Source organism: Protopterus annectens, chromosome 5.part0 (genome assembly GCF_019279795.1).
Source record: "Protopterus annectens isolate FY-2018-M chromosome 5.part0, PAN1.0, whole genome shotgun sequence".
Classification (NCBI taxonomy): domain Eukaryota; kingdom Metazoa; phylum Chordata; order Ceratodontiformes; family Protopteridae; genus Protopterus; species Protopterus annectens.
The window spans coordinates 483,106,568-483,128,720 of record NC_056735.1 but is presented as its reverse complement, the minus strand read 5'-3'; the positions used below and the strand labels follow the sequence as shown (position 1 = coordinate 483,128,720).

At 43.1% G+C, this 22,153-nt stretch overlaps 1 protein-coding gene across 1 annotated transcript in view; it reads left to right on the top strand.

Annotated features, from left to right (window-relative positions):
- CFAP47 (cilia and flagella associated protein 47) overlaps positions 1-22,153 on the top strand; it is a 7,413,452-nt gene that overhangs the window by 1,617,905 nt on the left and 5,773,394 nt on the right. Inside the window, exon 14 of the mRNA XM_044071840.1 lies at positions 458-702. Within this exon, the coding sequence (XP_043927775.1) occupies positions 458-702 (245 nt within the window). The remainder of the gene's footprint in view (positions 1-457; positions 703-22,153) is intronic.

Genomic DNA, 22,153 nt, shown 5'->3' with positions numbered 1-22,153 from the left:
TGGCCCCTCCAATGTGCATATATTTGCAGTATCTAAGCATTGTTGTTGCTTGAAATGTTGGTCCAAGTCAACAAATGCATTACCCTACTGAGATTATCAAGAGAACGAGGCCAGTGTCCATTGCAGCTTGCATGGATTGTGGTGTTATTTCATGAAAATAATTATGCTAACATCTCTGTGATCTTAGTATAATATCCTGGTTAAGCACATTTTTTGGTGGAAATTGTTCCATTGTCAGTGTTGTCCAATTGTAACTTTATCAAAACTGTAGCAGTGTAGACTTAGTCACAGTTTATTTGTAGCGTTAAGCCAGTGTCACCAGTAAGCTAGCTTAATATTTCATTAAATTATACTTTCAGCAGCTTTTGTATTGAAGTATATAGTACTCAAAACATTTGCAATTCTGGTAACTACAAATATTTCCTTTCCTTAATTACATTGTAATTTTTGATTATAGATCAGTTACATATACCATAAATGGGAAACACACTGGCCATGTCCTTGTGCTTGCAAAAGCAATTCCTATTGCTTTGGAACTCTCTACTCACGAGCTTATTTTGACTCCAATGTATGGTGCATTGGCAAATTCAGGATTTAGAGGAAGCATCAGGTTATCTAATCACAGAAACCATCCAGCAGAGTTCACTTGGAAGCCAGTCATTACTGAAAAAGGAATTGCTTTTTCAATGCGACCAGCAAGAGGTATTATTTTTAATGCATATACTTTAATTAGAATTGCGTATTAGATCATTGTATGTTTTATAAAATTATTTTTGCCTTACATTTATAATCATTTTAGCATGATAGTTGAAAGATATGGTAGTGGAAGTAAGAAATATGACTGAGATATATAGTATTTTGATGTGATTTATTAAGTGATTAAAGGAAAAGTTACAAGGCAACCAAGAACATACAAAAATGAAAAATGCTCTTGATGTTTGTCATATAATTCAGTTTTACAGCAATGACACTTTGGATTTCCTGCCAAAGAAGGCCTGAGGGTCCAACTTTCCAAACTTTTCACCCTTCTCTCTCCTGACTGGACAGACATTTTTGACTTGGATGTCAGGACATCTCTGATATTAGAGGAGCATCAGTCCATATTGTCTTCAGTTCTTTCTTATCACTGTTCACTCAAGATTGAATGTTCAGCCTGTCTTCCAGAATTTAGATAAGTACACTGTATAAAAACTGAATGTAGGTGCTCTAAGTGCATTTTACAGTTTTTTAAACAACCTTTTAATTTATTTAAAGGAACAAATTCTGTCTTGCTCTTCAACTTTGATTTTTTTCTGTGTCCTTTTAAGGCACTCTGACTAAAACTACATTATAATAACTAATCTAAGCTGGGAGCCAAGGGACCAATACGCACCCAGAAATCATGGGGTTATGATGGTCTGAGATGCATTTTAGAGCTTGTTCCAACCTTTGAACCAGTTATGGCCTGAACAAAAATCATGCATAAGAAAAGAAATTCATCTTGCTTTTTTATTTCAAAGAAAAAATGGCTTCATTTTCAAAAGTTGACCAAACAGCAGTCTACAAATAAATAAATAAATAAATAAATATGACAACTGCTTGTGATGATAAATAAGTTGTATGTGGAAATAATACCCGTTTCTCTACCCCATTTTAAAAAGGTAATTACTTGCATTGTATCCCTGTCTGCTGTTAAAGTGAGATGAAAATTAAGGTGCAAATGTCCGTAATCATTTATTTCAAGTTGCTGCTGTCACATGTTCATATGTATATACAGCATGCCTCCTAACCCCTTCCCACAAAAGACAGCAACCTTCTGTGTAATCCTCTGATGTCAGACTTGAACAAACCTGAAAAAACAAATAAAACATATTTGCTGTCAGGCATATATAAATAGAATGCTTCTTTACCCTCCCCCAAAAGATAGCCACCTGTATATGCATTTGATATTTGATTGTAAAGAAAATGGGAAAAAAATGCAGTAATGTTTCCAACATGTTACTTTTAGATAGTACGCTGCCCTTGTACAAACTCACTGACCTTCTGAGCATCCCTCTGCAGTTTGTGAGGAAAGTTAAAGAAATAATGGCCAAACTGTCCCCAGACTAGCACAAGACAGGGGCCTCTGAGGTTTGGGAAGAAGGTTAATGAAGTGATGACATACCCACACAAGCTACAGTGACGTTTTGTGTACACCTCTGAGTAGGGATGATTTTAGACTAGGTGGGTTTCAGGGCAGAGGCCACTACTAAGCATGAATCAAAATGCCCTTGTGCAGCCTTTGTGCATGTGGGTGCACGCAGAGCTATGAAAGTCTAATATACATACATTCTATCCTTTATTTATTTATTTTAGAGATGGCTGTTTAAACTGAGCAAGTAACAAGAGGTTTGGTTACCTTCATTCATACAATCCCACAAAGCAGTTATAGCCGTGTCTCTATTAGACCATCGAAAATTTAGTTCATTGAATGGCATTTTCCGTGCAGGTACATCGGACTGGCAACGGCATTTCCTATGAAATGCTGTGTGTTTAAGTGAGTTTTCACTGATTTAATGTAGATCCATGATAGCTATGTCCATATAAAGTTCAAATTTTGAATTTCGATAAAAGAGGATAGCATTGCAGTGTATTTCACCTTTGTTCCAACCAAACAGTTGTCAGACATTAAAATATTCAAGGTTGCTTCACAGAAATCTCACTAGTCCTGCAAATCCAGAAATTGAGCAAAGGACAAGAGGGTCATTGACAATTACTTTCATCCAACCATCCCCAACCCTCCACACAGCAGTTACATCCATGACATCTGGGATCCATTTTTAAATTTTTTAAATTCCAGAAGCTACAACCTCTAAATCCCAGAGCTCAGAAGTTTGAAGTCTTGGAATCTTGAAATAAAAGAAAAATATAAAACAATAAAACTTCATAAATCATGTTTTTGCAGGGGGGGGGGCAAAACCCCCCTGCACCCCTCATGTGGGGGGGCTTCGACCCCATACTACCCCTTGCTACTTAAACATACCAACTCCGAGATTGCACTACATTGAGGAGAACAGTCATGTTCCTGTTCTGCACTGTACAGCGATCTCCATTGACAAATTTTGAGATTCCAAAACTTTGAACTCCTGGGCTCTGGGATTTAGAGGTTTGAGGTTTTGGAATTTCGAAATTTAAAAGTGGACCCGACATCTGATGACCATGTAATATATTTCTCCTTTACTGCACATCACACAGACAAGTTGCCAAATTATATTAACGTATTCCAAGTTGCGCCACACAAATTTAAGCCAGAAATATTGCACACAATATCTGGTTGATCACTGCCAGCATCACTGTAAAAATAACTTAACTCACTGTCACTGTTTCTGTCTAGCTTGCCTTGCACCATTCCTCTTAAATGTCCAGTATTCTCCAAAATATACATTTCAGTACAGACAATGAGTAAAGCCGGATATAAGAAATTCACACTTATTTTACTTAAAAAAATGCCACACACACACACACACACACACACACACACACACACACACACACACACTTTAATGCAAGTCTACTGGAACAGCTATACAAGAATCATCAGAAGTTGCTGCTACCTATGCTTTCCATTCATACTCCAGTGGTTTTCCATAAAACAGCCACCAAGATTGATATTTAAGCAAACTGAGCAAATGCATTGATGCATAAGATGCAATACAGTGGAGTCATATACTTTGAAAGTAACAAAAATCACAGAAACACAACTCATGATATCTTGCAGGCTAACAAAAATGACAGCCAGAGGCTGTTAGATCAGAGACCATGGAGAAAGCTTGCCTGCTTTTGCAATCCAGTAGTGGAAGTTTTGTCTAATACATAAAAAAAGAGCATTGGAAGAAAATACTTTGTGTTCCACTACAGTCTTGTGCTTATTGAAACCCTCACCATTTTCCGTACACTTTCAGAACTGTAAAAGTCCCTTCTGCCATCTTCAGATCTTGTTAGGAAATTTCAAAGACTGCTGCTGGTTAATGTGAAAGAATGCAGTAAATGCAAAAAAGAAATGTTTTGAGAATAAGATTGTCTCTTAACTGCATGACTTGTGCTTTGGGACGTGTATACTCATTCAACTAAGACAACTGTATTTGAGCACTGTTCTCTGTAACTTCGTAATGAATGGTCTGAATCTGACTGTATGCTCAAGTCAAGTGATGCACTTCACCCCCCCCTGGGACATCCATCACACTGCTTGCACATTTTGTTCAGGCAGGGCATCATATTTATTTATTCTTTAAAGCAAAGTAACCAAATATTTTGTTTCTATAAAAAAAAAAAAAATGAGGAAAGAGTGCCTCTACAAGCATGATGCCCTAGACAGTCATATAGTTAGTCTATGCGTAAGGCCGGCCTTACTCGCAGGTACATAGAAGTGGTGCTGTTGCCCTGGCTGAAACCAGGGCAGCCATCACTTTTGCTTTCTGAGAAGGGGTAGGGCTTCTTGGAGGGAAAACCCCTTGCAAAATTGAGGAGATGGTTCCTATTGTCAGTTCATTGCATAACCTCCTCCTGGTGTCTAGTGCAGGTGGCTAGAGCCAGCAAGAAATAAAATGCTTAACCACCACTGATGGGTGCCCGAATAATGACCTTCCTGGGTTACCTTTTACATGATGATGATAAAAAAAAAAATGTTTCCGTTGCTTGAGGTGGGGGCAGATGATCAGCAGGCAACAGGCTCAAAAAAGAAAAAAAAATGAAATTACTGATCAGACAGTACTGACACTATTCTCCCCTCTTGCAAATATCCTCATGGTTCATGACACAAACTATAACCTGATTAATTACACTGGTAACCTGTGGCTGGACCCCTCCATTTGGTTGTTTATTTGTTTCATTTATACTTCTTTTGCTTTTCTTCTGGGTATAACCTAAGAAGTCATGACACCGCATGATTAATAAGACCTAACTTTACCTTAGCCTGCATAGAAAGAGAAAGAGCTTTTGAAAAATAGCCTGTGCTTCATGGAATGAGATGCCTAATGAACTAGGAACTCTCAATACCCTCCTGCTCTTTAGAAACAAGCTTGAAGACCTATTTGATAAAAGAGACAGCATGTGATTGCTTTAGCGATAAAGGCTGATATACTAGGCATCCTTTATCCCTGAAATCTTTCACGCACTCCAAAACACTGTACTTAGTAGACAGTATAGCAAATAGTTAGATACATTATTTATTTATTAGCATTTATTTACCGGGAAAATCTGAATGAGCGTTCCCTTTTTCAGCAGAGGTCCAGGGAGAAAAGCTTCAATCTGATGTTGTTAATCTTCGTTCATTCCTTACTGATGGGTTATCGGTTCCATCCTTGGAACCGAGCCGGCCAATATTAAGCTTGCCAAAAACTCTCAAGCCAAGGTCCTACCCAGAATGCTGTGCCCCCTGTTACCCCAGATTTCTTTTGCCGCGTTGCTGTACAGTTGTGTCAGGCCACTCTCTCAGCTAAGTGTCTAACTTTTTTGAAAGTTTTATACATTGTTCTTACTTTAAATAATTTCAAATAGTTTCTATAATATTTTCCTAACCTATTATATACTTTAGACTGTCTCCCTTTAGTCTTTTCACTTTATTATCCTTTTTCTTACCTTTTGAGGTAATTCTTCATTTCCATCATTGGTAATCCTTCCTTTTCTCTTCTTACCCTTTTGGATAGCTTTTCCTCTTCCTTTTGGTACTGTTGTTCTTCTCCACATCATTATGTCGGATAAGAAAAGTAGAGTTGGTTTCAAGCAGTGTAAGGATTGTGGCCATAAGTTACCACTTTTCGATGGCCATGACTTATATGTCTACTGTCTGAATGTCTCTCACCTTACTGTGGATCCTTCGTGTGGGATGTGTAAAAATTTTTCAACCAGGACTCTTAACGAGAGGAAGAATAAATTAATATTGAAAGGTTTTCTCTAATCTCCTTTCTCTGAGGATATTTCTGGGTCGGAGGGTTCATCCCCCCTCCTGTTAAACCCCGTAAGAGGTGTTCTTCCTCTTCATCATTAAGGTCACTCCCTTCTTCTCCCTCTGGAGATCGTAGGGAGTCTACTCATATGAAGGTGAAATTGATTACTGCTTTGGTGCTGCCACCTGTGACTCTGTCAGCTCCAGGCTCGGCACCACCCTAAATGATTCTGGCTCCAGCCATGTCGTCCTTATCGACACCGGCACCTGAGTTCCTGGTGCAGACAACTATGGCTCCAACAATTCTGTTGCAGCTCTTACCGGCACCGTCCATACAGATACAGTCCCCTTCGGCACCATTGGTACAATCCCCCTCATCTCCGAGTATGACTTTTCTGTACTCCATGGTGCAGACCCTTTCAGCACCGACATGTTCTTTGGTGCTTCCTTCTCGGCACCGTCCTTATTACCGGTGCAGACACTTTCCTCGACGGCACCGTACCCATCAAGGCAGACTTTTGCATTTATGGTGCAGACACCTTCAACTTCTATGGTGCAGACTACTTCCACACCATTTTCTTTGGTGCAGACATCCTCGGTTCTGGGCTCTACACCTCTTGAATTAGCAAGGACCAAGTATTCTCCTTCCTTGGATCCATTTGCTTGTAGTCAGTATAGTCCTTTTCAGGAAAGGCCAGAAGCGCCATCAGCTTTCTCCATGAGGTCAACCAAGAGTCTCTGTGAGCAAGATGTGTTGTGGCTTATTGAACAGTTGCTTGTGGCCAGAGGTCTCTCTCATCTGTTGGAGTCCACGTTCCCTCCTTCAGGTGAATGTTTACCTCCTCAAACCCCAACGTACACTCCTCCTTCGACTTCTACCCAGGTTTTGAAGCCTATCACTCCAACAGTTTCCCTTCCTCTGACTCCAGTAGTGGATCTCACTTTGGAACCGGAGTCGTCCTTGTCGCTCTCGGTGCACTGGACATCAGGCTCTTCTCAGGCCAGTAGCTTTGCCATGGGGGAGGACATTCCTGGTTCCATGCCGATTTTTTTTCTATGGCACCCTCCAGGGATCCTCTCTCGCTCACGGTTCACGGTCCTCTTGAGACTCCTGGTCTGGGGGTGGGCTCATTGAGGTGGGGTTTGACCCCGGTTCTGAGGTTGTCATGCTTTGTTCCGGGCTCCCATTCCTCCTTGGGCGGGCCGGCCTTCCAGGCCATGGAGAGGATGCTTGCCTTCACTGGCAAACCCCACATGTCGGAGTCCTCTCTCCACTCTGTGCCGTAACTGTCACAAGCCACAACCACTGGACACCGGGCACAAGGGTCTCAGGTTTCTCCTCCTCAGGAGACCCCCCCCGTTTGCAGTCTTCCCCAGAACCTCCCACTGAGGAAGTACCCCGCAAAGCATCATGCAAGAGGAAGCACATGGACTCCACTGAGGAGTCATTGACTGAAGATATGGATTTTGATAATGGGGAAGGGTCCCTACGATCACCCTCTGATGGTGCCCTTTGGTGACATCCTCAAGATCCTTAGACAGAGGGGTGTCTGGAAGTCCTCTAGTCCTTCCTCTGAGGAATCCATATTCCTGCAGGCTTTTTGTGCCTGGCCCCCTACCTCCTGGGTCATCCCGCCAGCTGATGAGCTCATCCAGCTCATCGTCCAGTGTGCACGGAAGGCTCTTGACACCCTGGAAGTGATACCAAGGCGACCAGATAAAATCTTATCACCTCAGGCTGAGCACCCACATTGGTCACGAGGTCTTCCAGTAAATGCTGTTGTGGTGGTGGCTGCAACTAAGAAGGATTTGGCAGAAGAGAGCCAGACTGTCCATCCGCCCAACAAGGAGTCTTGGGCGATAGACAGGCTAGGGAAGCATATGTTTGCTTCATCGACCTTTGCTGTAAGGCCTTTGAACTATTTGGTACACTTTACCAGGCTTCAGAGGGATCTTACCAACCAGCTCTCTGAAACCTTGGCAGGAGCTGTTTCTGATGAGGTCCGTGACAACGTGGCTTCTCAGATACCCTAGAGTACATTTTCAACTCTTCCATGCGTCTTATTTCTCATGCAATGGAAGGGGGGGGGGCTAGAGCAACAGGCGTGGGTATTGTCACCAGATGACATGCCTGGATGCGCCTTTGCGGACTCCTTTAAGGCTTCCTTCATGAACGCCCCCATCGAGACCGCTTCTTTGTTTGGCCCTAAAGTGAAAGATACACTGGCTAGATGTGAACAAGATGGCAAGACCCTGTCTGCCGTTGGTGTCAGACACTCCACTCCTTAGCGATTTTATTCCAGAAGTCAGAGGAGTGAGAAGATGTGGCATAGGAAATCACAGGGCTTTTTCCGGGACGCACATGCTGAGTTCTCTCCTAGAGGCAGAGGGGGAAACTCCAATGGAAGGCACCCCTTTTGGGGCAGAGGAGGTCTGTGAAACTGGGATTCCAGAGATTCCTTCTCTGACTAACCCTATCAGTGCTCCTGAAGCTTTGCCCGACTGCTCACCTCTGGAAGCAGTCGGAGGTCGTTTTTCCTTGTACTCTGCTTCCTGACAAAATATAACCACTGACTCTTGAGTACAATGTATAATATCCAGAGGCTATCGCATCCCAGTCCATCTTTGTCCAGTCTCATCCAGAGTATTACCTGATGTTCCACCCAGTCAAAGGGTAGTAGCAGCACATGAAATCCAAAAGCTGCTACAAAAAAGAGTCATCAGACGCCCCCCCCCCCCCCAGACCAGATAGGATCCGTTTTTTACTCAAGGTTCTTTTTAGTGCCAAAAAAGACAGGGGACTGGAGACCAATTCTGGATCTCAGCACACTGAACAAATTTGTAAAAACAGAGAAATTCCGGATGGTCACGGTTCAGTCTATCCTTCCTGTTCTGGAAGAAGATGATTGGATGTGCTGTGTAGATCTTCAAGATGCATATTACCACATAAAAATGGACAAAAGCTCCACTTCTGCATAGGAGCCAGTCACTACCAATTTCAAGCTCTATCCTTTGGTCTCTCAACAGCCCCCAGAGTGTTCACCAAATGCATGGCAGTGGTTATCGCTCACTTGCGACTTCAAGGATTCCAGGCATTCCCATATCTAGACGACTGGCTCCTCACCGCCCCCACCAAGCATCTACTGGAAGAAGCCGTGCACTACACTCTCCTCACAGCTCAAAGCCTGGGAATCAGTATAAACTGGGAGAAATCCAACACGACCCCAGCCCAGTCTTTGGAATTTATAGGGGAACTGTTGGACGCGAGAAATTGCACAGCATCCCTTCCGGACCACAGGCTTCAAAGAATAAGGCAACAGGTTCAACCGCTGCTCTGTCACGACAAATCTTCCGCTCGATCTATACTCCAACTCTTAGGGTCAATGGCAGCCTCGATCACCATTGTTCCTCTAGCCAGATTCCACATGAGGCTCCTTCAGTGGCTACTTCTCACTTAGTGGTACCATCTACAACATTCCTTGTCTTTTCAGATAAGTGTAACTCAGAGATGCAAGCAAGATTTACATTGCTGAACATCTCAAAATCCCCAACAATGGTCTCGCCCCTTCAACCCCCATCAACCGATATTCACGGTGACCATGGACACCTCCCTGATGGGGTGGGGGGGCTTATGTCAGGGAAACTCGGTCCAAGGCACTTGGTTGGAGACAAAGGCCCTTTTACATATCAATGTACTGGAACTGAGGGCGGTGCTACTAGCATTGCAAGCATTTCATTCCATCCTTCTGTCTTGGACTATTGCGAACCTATCAGGCAACATGTCAGTGGTCTGGTACATCAACAAACAAGGGGGCACCAGATCTTACCTGTTATGCCGAGAGGCCTTGAGAATATGGCAATGGGCGATAGCTTCCACCCGCTTTCTAATTGCAATGCACATTCCTGGGAGCTCCAACGTGATAGCGGACAAATTGAGCAGGTGCATTCTGCAACCTCATGAGTGCTCCCTCAATCCTATGATAGTGGCAAGAATCTCCAACCGCTGGGGCCAGCCTTGCTGCGACCTGTTTGCCTTCCTAACCAACTACAACAACTATTTTGCCCTTATCCCCCATCGAGGATAGTCACTGAGAGATGCTCTAGTCCACGCTTGGCCCTCGGGTCTACTTTATGCTTATTCTCCTCTTCCCGTCATCTCCCAATTTCTGAAGAATGCACAACAGTTGAAGAGCAAAGTGATCCTCATTGCTCCATATTGGCCTCAACAAGTCTAGTTTCCCTTCCTCTGGCCTCACCTGCTAGATCAAACGTGATCCTCAATCCATCCCCAACATTGATTTCCCATCCGCAGGGTCTGACTCACCCCAATCTAACAACCCTGAAACTGACAGCTTGGTTTCTCCACTTCCAGTGAATGCCAGGCATGAAAACCTTTCATCCCATGTGCGCAATATTCTTACTGCATCTCATAAATCATCCAGCAGACTAATCTATCTTAATAAATGGAAAAGGTTCTCTTTATGGACAGCAAATAAACAATTAGACCCCTTGTCAGCCCCAGTTTCGGTGGTTTTGGATTACTTATCACATCTTTTCCACTCTGGGGTGTCTGCCTCTACTATTTGTGTGCATTTAGATGCCATCTCAAATTTTCACATTGGTTTTCAGGATGCTTTGCTTATTTCACATAGACTCTGTAAAACCTTCTTGGAGGGGTTCTCCACTTAAAACCTCCCTTTAGAAAACCAGTACAACCTTGGGATTTGGCCTTGGTTCTGCAAGATCTAACAGCTCCCTCCTTTGAACTTGCGTCTTCATGTGATGTAAAATATCTCTCTTGGAAAACTTTGTTTCTGATTGCAATCACATCGGCCAGACACTTGTCAGAACTTCAAGCCTTATGCATCAAACTTCCTTATCTTATCTTCCATAAGGATAGGGTATCACGGAGAACTAATTCTACCTTTTTACCAAAAGTGGTATCAGAGCGGTCTATCAACCAATCTATTGACCTTCCAGTTTTTCTTTCCTAATCACTCTAACAAGGGAGAGTATTGCTTGTACTCCTTGGATGCTCATAGACAAATATGATTTTATCTGGACAGAAACAAATCTACCCGTAAATCAGACCAACTATTCCTGGCTTTTTCTGGACCAAGACAACGTCACCCTGTCTCAAAAGTTACATTGGTTTCATGGTTGAGAAATTGTATTACCTTTATCTACAACAAAAACAAGGTCTCCTTGCCTCACAGAGTGAAAGCATATTCTACAAGGTCTATGGCAACTTCAGCAGCTTTCCATGCAAAGGCCTCCCTCAATGATATTTGCTCAGCTGCGACTTGGGCCAAATCTCATACCTTTATTCTTCATTATAAATTGGACTTGGCCTCCAGAGGTAAAGCTTCTTTAGGCTCCATGCTGCTCAGGAATGTCCTTCCACGAGGGCCACCCAGGGATACAGGTAGCTGGGGAGTTTGTCCCATCAGTAAGGAATGAACGAATATTAACAACATCAGATAAAGAAGTTATGTCATACCATAACGTTCCATCTGTGTTGTTGATCTTCTTTCATTACTTCCCACCCTCCATCCCCTATCCGGAGGTTCTTGGTTGATCTCATATACTCCTTTATTGTAGGTCTGTTATGACCAGAGGTAGCCTCTACTTTTATCTATCAACTTGCCAATTTGATCTGAGGTAACAGGGAGCAGAGCATTCTGAGTAGGACCTTGGCTCAAGACTTTTTGGCTGACGTGAGCTTGATATTGGCTGGCTCGGTTCCGAGGACTGAACCAATAACCCATCAATAATGAATGAACAAAGATCAACAACACAGATGGAACGTTATGGTAAGACATAACTTCTTTTTATGCAGACATCATGGATATCATTTGTATTCATAGGTTCATAGGCAGGTACTAGGCTATTGGTTCTAGGGCCTATACAAGCCTAGCCAGAAAGGTACCCTGGCTTTTGCCACCCAAGAAAATTATTTTCCTGTGCCCCTGTCGAGCAGAGTCACAGAGATAATCCCCGGGGTGAATTTCCTATTTCCCATCCAATCATCAAGATTTTCTTGAAGAGTGCTAATGAGGAGCTTTATTTGATATAGATAGGTAGTTTGTTCCAGAGTCTGGGAAGTCTCTGGGGCAGGAATCTCTCTCTCCAGCATGTTCTGTTTATTGTGGTGACAAGGTTTAGGTCCCTAGAGCATGTATCTTGGAGGGATTGGGATTTCTTTAAATAGAGCATGTCCAACAGCTCTGGGTTTGACATAGCTTTGTATGTTAGGCAGAGATTGCCTCTGTGTAGGCGATATGCAACGGAGTAAAGCTGGAGTTTTTTGAGACGGTCTGCGCAGGGCATCTATTTGAGGCTGGTAATCCTCTTTGTGAGGTATTTCTGTGGCCTTTCCAGTTTTAGATGTCTTGTGAGGTACATATCAAAAGGGGCATTGTACTCTATAATGGGTCTAATGAGTGACGAGTAGAGGGGAACAATGACCTCTTTTTTCCTGAATGAGAAACCTTTTGTTATGAGGTGTGCCACATAGAAGGATTTCCTGACTACTGTGGCGATGTAATTCTCAAAGGAGAGACTAATGTCCATCTGTGTCCCAAGGTCTATTATCACACTTTCGGTGTTAAGTAGACTACCACCTATGTGGTAGCTCATGGGTACAGAGTTTTTACCAAAGGGGTTGACAGTACACTTTTTGGCATTGTGCTTGAGGCCATGGCTTTGACACCAGGCATTTCATCATTTACCATCAGTTTCATTCATGAGCAACATTTTCATCATTCGAACATCCTTGACACTAGTTACATCATTTGCCAACAGTTTCAATTAAAAGTAACAGATAGATAGGTTATATATGAATATTTTTTTAACTATAGGAAGGTATATGCAGTGCAATATCATCAGTATGCATAGTGTGTCAGTTTTCTTAAAAGAATATTTGTTACTATAAAGACTTGTTCAAAATCTAGACCATAGGAAGATAACATTAAGAGTTAGAGCAGCCCAAAGAAAGGAAGAAGGGAGTAAGTGCAAGGAAGATAAAGAAGATGAGAGCTCCCTATTGAAATGTCTGCACTGAAAATCCCAAGTGCTGACTTGCCGAAAAAAGACTGAAAACTCAGAAGAAGAGTGAATCTCAAAGATTGCACCACTTCTAAAAACTTCTTTTTACATGGGCCTCCACATCCCGCAACTTATATATACTAACTCCAATATTGCCAGACTAAGAAATGGCATCTCAGACTTTGTATATGTAAATATGATCTTTTGGCCATTCAGTCTCCATATTTAGGCACTCACTGTAGTGGGTCCTGGCATTTCAAATGGTTACTGAAGATGAGATGATAAAGATGGTTATAGTTGTGATAATAGTACATTATGTTTTGTGCAGCAGAGGGTTATGGCACAAATTCAAATAGCTATATTAGTAGCAGTTTAATTAGGGCTGGTGCAGCGCATAGCCATTTATCTATCAGGTGTTGCTTTATCTGGCAATTAAAGGCTTTCAGGTTTCAGACTTTTCTTAATTGAAATGGGATGCTATTCCAGCTGTTAACCATGCAGTCTAAATACAGTGAGTATCCTACATTGTTAGGTATAGTTATGAAGAGTAATGATTTGTTAGTGGAGTGTAGAAGTCTCTTAGTAGTGTAAGGTTGAATGATGGAGTGAAAAGATTTGAATTTTTCAGGGTTGTGCAGTAATTTGAAGGTTGTAATAAATTTTGGATAGAACAGAGAAGTATTTAGTTCAAGTCAGTATAGTTGTTTTAGAGAGAGAGTCAGTGATGTGATCTATATTGTTTGGTTGTAAATTTGACTAGTTTATTCTAGCACTGTTCTAGTTTGACTGATAGAAGGGAGTTGAAATTGGTTAGGATAGGAAAGGCATATATTAGAGTGGAGAGTAGAAAAGGATAGAAGAGGCATATAACAGGAAGGAGTAGAAAAGAATGGCTGTGCTTTGTCTAGCAGAGTCAGTAAGGTAGAGTTTTACTCTGCAGAGTCAACCTAGCTTTTGGTGCATCTTCTTTATGGCTTGCTGGAGGTGGAGATCAAATTCCAGGTGGTTGTGTATAACCACACATAGTAATTAGTGTGAGGTATCAGCTCTGTATCGGTCTTGTTTAATGACAGTATATTAAATGTAGTTTTGGGGAGAAGGGAGAGGGGTGGGGGATGAATAGTAGCAGATTTTTTTTTTTATTCAGGAAAAGTTGTGAGTCATCAAGCCAAGCTTCTGTGGAGGAGAAGGATTTCTGGCTGAGTGTTAGGAGCATGTATAGTTTTCTAGCAGCACATATTAGAGTGGAATCAATGGCATATTGTACTGTGGTGGTCTCTTTAGCTGCCATGTTTAGATAACTGATAAATAAGTTAAACAGCAGTAGTCATAAGATGGAGCCTTGTGAGGCTGATGGATATAAGCAGGAAAGAGAAGTCATCTTGTAATTTCACTGCTTGGGACCTATTAGTGGGGTAACTAACAAGCCATTTAAGTGAGGAGAGTGATAGCCCATAGGATGAGAGTAGTTAGGAGAGTTTGATAATTGACTTTGTCAACTGCCTTAGACAAATCCAGAAATAAGGCTGAGGTTCGAAGACCTGACTTTCTATTGTGATTTATTATACATGTGCATCTTAGAAAGGCAGTGGCTGTACTGTGATTGGGTCTAAAACCATGTTGTGAGGGAGAGAGGAGGTTTTAAGGAGTAATATATGTAGTAGTTTGAGACTGAATAATCTTTCAAAGATTTTGGGTAAGGGAGAGAGAATGGCAATTGATCTTTGGTTTGTGAGCTTGGCTAATGAGCAGCCTTTATGGAAGGGTATTATATAGGACTTTTCCATAAGGTAGGGACATATTTTTCCTAGGATATTGCAGTTTATTGGAATCAAGGCAAGGTATGCAAGGCCATCTGCAACGAGTTTGAGGTATTCAGATGGAAGTGGATCAGGCCAGTGGTTGTTGTCTTAAGAGTGTGTAGGTGTTTTTTAATTGTAGATGTTGGCACTGGAGTGAGTGTGAATGTCTGTCATGGCTTCAATGATTGGAGTGGGATGACTGGATTTGTAGTAGTTTTGTTTTGCAAGAGGGAGGTTACTGCTTTATAAAATGTGAGTTAAACTGTAAAGCAATATTTTGGTAGTTACTGGTTGAGGATGGGCTAGATTGGGTTGATTTTTCAGGACTTTGCAATGTGTTTGAGTTCTAGAAGTTTTTAGATTGTTTGACTATGAATTTTTCGGTATTGCTATAATAAGCTTTTTTGTTCTGTTCTGTTATGTTATCATAAATATGTGCCAGTTTATATGTCAAATGTTTTTTGACATATTAGTTAAATAATTAAAATTATTTTTAATGCCTGCTTAGTTTAGTGTAAGTGTTGTGCTACACATGAAATAATATACTTCTCTGGTAAACTACAACAGCTCTAGTTCTAGTGGTACTGCTAACTAACCCAGTCTACATATTAAGTTCCCTACTATGAATGCTACACCTTTCCTTATGTTTTTACTGATTGTTTTATCTACTGGAATACTGTTCAACAATGTATGTATATTTAGTATGCCCAAAAAACCTTGTATTGCTATCCATTTGAAAACTATGTTTCTTCAGTGCTCTATGTATATTCTGCTGCTCTGTATAAAAATGTATTTTAATAACACTTTTTGGCCCATGAGGAGAAGACCATCAGCTGCCAGTGGCATCTCTTCTCAATCCCAGATGCCAGAGTCATTCCTGACTCTCCCCAGACCTAATCTGTAACCCTTCCATTGCTTGAGAGGAGAATTGAGGTATTCCAGTACAATATCATACTGGTGTCCATAAGGATTTTTTATTTATTTGACCCACCCATTTACCTTTTTAGCATGCAGTGATATAAGGCCATTGCGGCTAAGAACATCTGTTGGTGCATGCACCTGGTGTCTTGTAAGCATGGGATGAAGACTCTGATAGCATCATGAGGGCTGCTGTCCCTGCTTCCCTACCTTCTCCCAGGATGGGTGAGCTGGTAAGATACTGTTGACTTTCCAATTTCCCTCTGCTGGTTCCTGAAGTGCTAGACTTGCTTGTCAAACCCAGATTGACTTATTGCAGTCAACACTCACTTCCTCTGTACCATAGAGCTGAACTTGTATTAAAATTTCTGATATTGTCAATCAACTGAAATGTTCAATGTCAAGCAGAGTCATTTAGTGCCACATAGTGTGTCTTTTCCATGCTTAGTAGCATACAATTTGTAGTTATTAGGAAGATACTGCACTACACTTACCTGTAATTGACTTAGCTTGGTTTTCCTGTTTTCTTTTTAGCAGTTGGCCTAGTCCAGTTTTTCTGACTCACAACATTGTATTACTTTGTGTCTACCCCTCTCCCCACTTTGAACCTGCACACCTCCCTCCCACTCTTGCTTAATTACAGAGGTATCAAAAAACCTGGTGTAGAAAGGCACCATCTTTTGACTTAGCTATTCTGCCTTGCTTCATAGGAATCCCCAGTAGTGGCTCACATGTAGGTACTACCTGGCATTGTTTTTGTTTGTGATTCTTATTGCTATTTTTGTAAAGTTCATCCTAAGGGGATCCTGCAGTTCTTCTGTAAACCACTCTGCCTCCCCAAGAACTAACTTTAAACGTGTATGCACCCTATTGTAAAATAAAAAATATATCCTATACCTACCACTGTTGTATATTAATCCTACGTGCATTCGCTAGCAGTCTGTCATGGATTTTATCTCCCTTTACTCTCCTAGGCTCTTTCCCCCTCCTCTGAGTGCTTGAAGCTTCCCATTGTACTTACTCAGGCCACTAGGTGGCACTGTTCAACCACTACCTATTTTTTAATGTAAGCACAAGTAGTGTAACTGTTCTATTAATTTAACACTGCCCTGTTTGAGCCCTATTAATACTTACTATATTCTACTAAACTGATACTGCCCTGTTTTCAGTTCCTATCCCCTGTCAACCCTCTGCATCCTTCTAATTTCACACACATACAGTGCCTCCTTACCTCTGAGCTAGTTCTCAGCTTCACTGATAACATTTTGCTGTCTTTCTTCCTTCTGCTTGGCTCTACCTGCACTGTTCGCCCTGCAGGCTCACTCTGCTCCTCTACCCTGCTCCCAATTACCACCCGCCCCCACTACTCCTACTTTTATTTCAACCACTCCCCACCCACACAAGACAACCATCCAGTCAAAGCCTTCCCCTCTTTATCCCTCCTCCTTTCACCCACAATCAACCATCCAATCAAAGCCTTCCCCTCTTTATCCCTCCTCCTTTCACCCACAGTAATTAAATACATCACTAATTAAATACATCACTCTTTCACTACCCCTTCTCACCCCACAGCTCTTCTCTCCAACTACAAATCCTCCCATATTAAACTACCTATGTTATGTTGTCCCTATCTTGCCTTCTTTCTTGCTGGTTGGGTTCAAAGTCGATACTTGGCTCCGACTCAGCCACATTCTAAAGCTCGAGAGCTTCCACTGGCTCGAGGCTAGACCCTATCACAACATGCCTAGCGAGAGTTACCCAGATTTCGTTTGCTGCTTGAAGGTTCGGAATTGCTTTGTGACTGGCTCAGGCTAAGTTGTGCTTTTTTTCTGCTTATTTTGGGTAAAATCTTGATATTTCATATCTATAATTATTCCTTGTAGTTAGGAATTTCTAAGTGTGTGTGTGCCTTGCTGGCTATCGCCCTATTTTTGCTGTTCATTGTTGAGGCTATCGTTTTCGCTCTCAGGCCTACTAATTCCCCTTTTTGTTAGTCCCTAATGAATCCATTTCAGTTAGAGGATTCATTTACTGTCTTAATTTCAGCCCATTTGAGTTAAAGGGCTTTCCCCTTCTTCCTTTTTTCCTAAGGAGTTTGCCGTTTAAGTCAGAGGAGCTGTCGTTTAACTTAAGAGACTCTCCTCCGTCCGTTCCTCCCGTCTTCTTTAAAAAAAAAAAAAAAATTGCCTTCTCTGTGTGTTTGGGCAGTTTTCTTTCACAGTTAGTGTTGTTGTCTGTTGTGTGGTTATCCTTTTGTTGTGAAACATGTTAAAGGAGTTGTCAAAAGAATCCAAGCCTTCTGGATTAAAAAAATGTAATTTCTGCATGCGGAAGATGTCATTGACCGATGGTCATACTAGTTGCATATAGTGCTTGGGAGCCGTTCACCTTCAGGACTCTTGTTCCATATGTCATGGATTTAGCTCTAGGGTCCTGCAGGAGTTGACAAATAAGTTAATTCTGAGAGGGTTACTTAAAGGGCCTTTTGAGGCATCAGTGGAAGAGAATCAGGCTGGCAAATCTGATAAGCCCTCCAAGAAAGCATTTTCGTTGGCTCCGATCTCAGAACCATCAAAGGGACAAGACAAACAAACAAGCTCATTGGATCCGAAGTCAGTCGGGTCCAACAAGACACAATCTCCTTCGGTTCCTCCAGTGTCTTTGGAACTGGCCAGGAGCCAAAAAAGAAAACGGTCTCCCTCCTTGGAAAAAATGCATTCTGTACCACAGTCTCCACTGCTCCAGTCAGTGATAGGTAGTCATCGCTTGTCCACCCATTTTTCTCGATCATCCAGGAGCCTTTCGGATGAAGATGTGGGGAGGGTGGTGAAGAGGTTAGTTAGGACACTGGCCTTGGTGAAAATTTTATCGGGCCTAGCTCATATGGATGTGGAGCCGACTACCCAACCTACTTTGTCATCGATTCCTCCTTGGACTCACCTGAGTTTGGAGCCGGAGTGCATGGAAGTCATTGTGGTGGAACAATTGGATCAAAAAAACACCAGTCTCTCAGTTCTGACATCTGCTCTGAACTCGTCAATACCACCTTCTATCGAGGGATCTGGGGGCCAACACTCCCTCGTCAGCTCTGGGGGGGGGGCAAGATTGGACCCCTGTTGGATCCTACTCTCTCATTTGGGGCTTCGGCACAGGTGAGTTCAGCACCCACATCAGCGTCAGAGCCATCGCCCTTGGAGCCGGAGACTCTCCCGGACCGGGATCATGGTGCCTTCGAGGTGATGAGGAGTGTGCTGTCCTCCCAGACTGCTCCACTCTTGGCTTTAGCTTCTCCATCCCCTTTCGGGCTAGTGTCTACCTCTACACCACCCCTCCATCCAAAGCGTAGGGAACCAATGCCCCAGGACACCCCCTTGGGTGACCCCCCCTTCCAAAACCTCCCCAGAGTACCTCTCTGAAGAGGTCCCTCAGAAGAGGACTTGTAAGAGGAAACATTTAGACTCACCCGAGTCTCTCACATCAGACACGAACTTGGAGGACTCAGAAGGGTCCCCATGGTCTCCCTTGGAGTATATCTCTTTTTCAGACATCCTGGAAATCTTCAAGCAGAGGAGTGGCTGGAAATCCCTTTCCCCTTCTGAAGATGAGTCCATGTAAACTGGAGGCATTTGGCTCCCGACCCTCCACCTCTTGGGTGTCCCCACCTTTCAAACAGCTGCTGAGGGTGGTCAGTCGAAAGGCATGGAGCTGTCTAGAATCTATGGAACTGGTTTCGAGGAGGCCCAATAAGTTTCTCACAGCACCAGAGGACAAACTTTTCCTGACTAAGGGTGTTCCTGTTGATGCTATGGTGGTTGGGGCAGCCACAAAGAAGGAATTAGCAGAAACTTCTTCTGTCCATCCACCAAACAAGGAGTCCCATACGATGGACAGATATGGGAAGCATGTGTTTTCTTCAGCGGTCTTTACCCTTTGGTCATTGAATTATTTGTCCAATTTCACTCATCTCCAGAGGGATCTCCTCAAAGAGCTGGGAGATGCTCTCCAGGATCCTACAGCTGTGGGAGCTTCAGACAAGGCTGCTTCCTAGCTTGTGACCTTATCTTCTGTATCAACTCCTCCATGCTGCTCATCTCTTATGCAGCCAGTGGAGTGAGCAGGGCAGCAGGAACAGGAATTGCCTTATGGAGACATTTCTGGATGCGTCTTTGCATGTTTGCGGAGCCCTTCAAGTCCTCCTTTACCACCACCCTATTTGATGGCTCGTCATTGTTCGGGCCCAAGGTAAAAGAAACTCTTACCAGGTGCAAGCAAGAAGGCAAAACTCTCTCTGCCATGGAAGTACATTTCTCTGTGCCTACTAGACTTTATCCCAAAAGGTCAGAAAGGTGGGAAAATGTGGTTCCAGAAATCCCAGGGAGCTTAGCCTGATGCACGTGGTGACTTTCCCCCCAGGGCAGAGGGGGAAACAATAATGGCAGATGCCGCCTTCACAACAGAGGGGTTCCGCAGAATCAGGGTGACAGAGATACATTCTCTGGTTGGCTCTTCCAGCACTCCTGAAAGGAGGCCCGCCTGTCCACCTCTGGAGGCAGTTGGGGGCAGATTGTCACTGTACCCAGAAGCCTGGCAAAGTATCACAAAAGACACATGGGTACAGTCAGTAATATCCTGGGGATACAGCATTCCTTTCTCCCTGTCACCCCTTCCCAGAAAATTAAAGTCAATTCCAGATGTGCCACCCAATCTACAGGGTCATGTAAACCTAGAAGTTCAAAAGTTGCTGGAAAAATGAGTCATCCAAGAAGTCCCCACAGACCAAACTGGATGTAGAACTTACACAAGGTTCTTTTTAGTTCCAAAAAAAAAAATAGGAGACTGGAGGCCCATTTTGGATCTCATCAGACTGAACAAGTCTGTCAAGAAAACAAAGTGCTGGATGGTGACACTGCAGTCCATTCTTCCCTTTCTAGGAAAGGACAATTGGATGTGCTCCATCGATCTCCAGGATGCGTACTACCATATCAAGATGGGACAGGCAATCCAGGACATATCTATGCTTCTGGTGGGGAGCCAGTCATTACCAGTTCAGAACTCTGCCCTTTGGTCTCACTACAGCCCCCAGAGTGTTTACCAAATGCATGGCAGTAATTAGGGCTCACCTGAGACATCTAGGATTCTGGGTGTTTCCATATCTTGACAACTGGCTCCTTACCGCCACCACTGAGCATCGACTAATCAGGGCAAGGGACACCACAATTCGTCTGTGCTCAGAGCTAGGCATCACTATAAACTACAAAAAAATCTGCCTTGTTGCCCTGTTGACATATTACATTTATAGCAGCAGATTTAGATACAAAAGACATGATAGCAAAATTGCCTCAGGAGAGAGTGTTAATTATACATCAGGTTTCAGTCTTGATCAGGAGAAAGAAGATTCAAGCAAGATTTGTTCTCAAAATGCTAGGCTCGATGGCGGCAGCAATAACACTAGTTTCCTTGGCATGCTTCTATGTGAGGATATTGCAGTGGCTTCTATTTGCTCAATGGTCCATGCAAGATCTACCCATGTCACATTAGATTCTCATCACGGAGACCTGCAAAAAGGATCTACAATGGTGGCTTCAGTCTACACACGTAACAATAGGGAAGCCATTCCTCCTTCACCAACCAGTAGCCACAGTGACTACGGATGTTCCCAGATGGGAGGAGCATTATCTGGGACAGACTGTTCAAGGAACTTGGCAGCAACATGAGCATCACTTGCACATCAACATCCTGGAGATGAGAGTGGTGATTCTGACATTGCAAGCACTCCAGGGCTCTCTACCTACGGGGACGATTGCAATTCAAACAGACAACGTCCATAGTGTGGTACATCAACAAGCAAAGCAGAACCAGATGTTACCCCTTGTGTCGAGAGGCTCTAAGATTATGGCAGTGGGTGATGTCTTCTCAGCGCTTTCTGATTGTGATGCACATTCCGGGGAGATCGAATGTGATAGCGGACAAGCTAAGCAGGGCAATTCTGATGCCACATGAGTGGTCCCTGAAGTAGGAAATTGCGAATCAAATTTTTTGCAAGTGGGGCCAGACTTGCTGTGACCCAGCTATTTTGCCCTAGTCCCCCACCCGGGACAGTCACCCAAGGATGCACTTGTTCACGATTGGCCCCTGGGACTTCTTTATGCCTTTTCCCTGTTTCCTCTAATATCCAAAGTTCTTCAGAAAGCAAAATCACTGGGTTGCAAGCTAATCCTCATCGCCCCTTACTGGTCTTGTCAAATATGGTTCCCCTTCCTATGGCCCCATCTCCTGGAGGAGCCTTGGATCCTGGACCCAGTTCCAGATCTCCTGGTGCATCAGTCAGGAATGCTCCACCCTTCTATTCAGATCCTCAAGCTGACAGCTTGGTTTCTCCACTTCCCATCTTAGCCAGGCTTCCTGACATTTCCCCAGTAGTACAGCACATTTTGATCTCTTCTCACAAATCTAGAAGAAAGCTTTATGCTAGCAAATGGAAGAA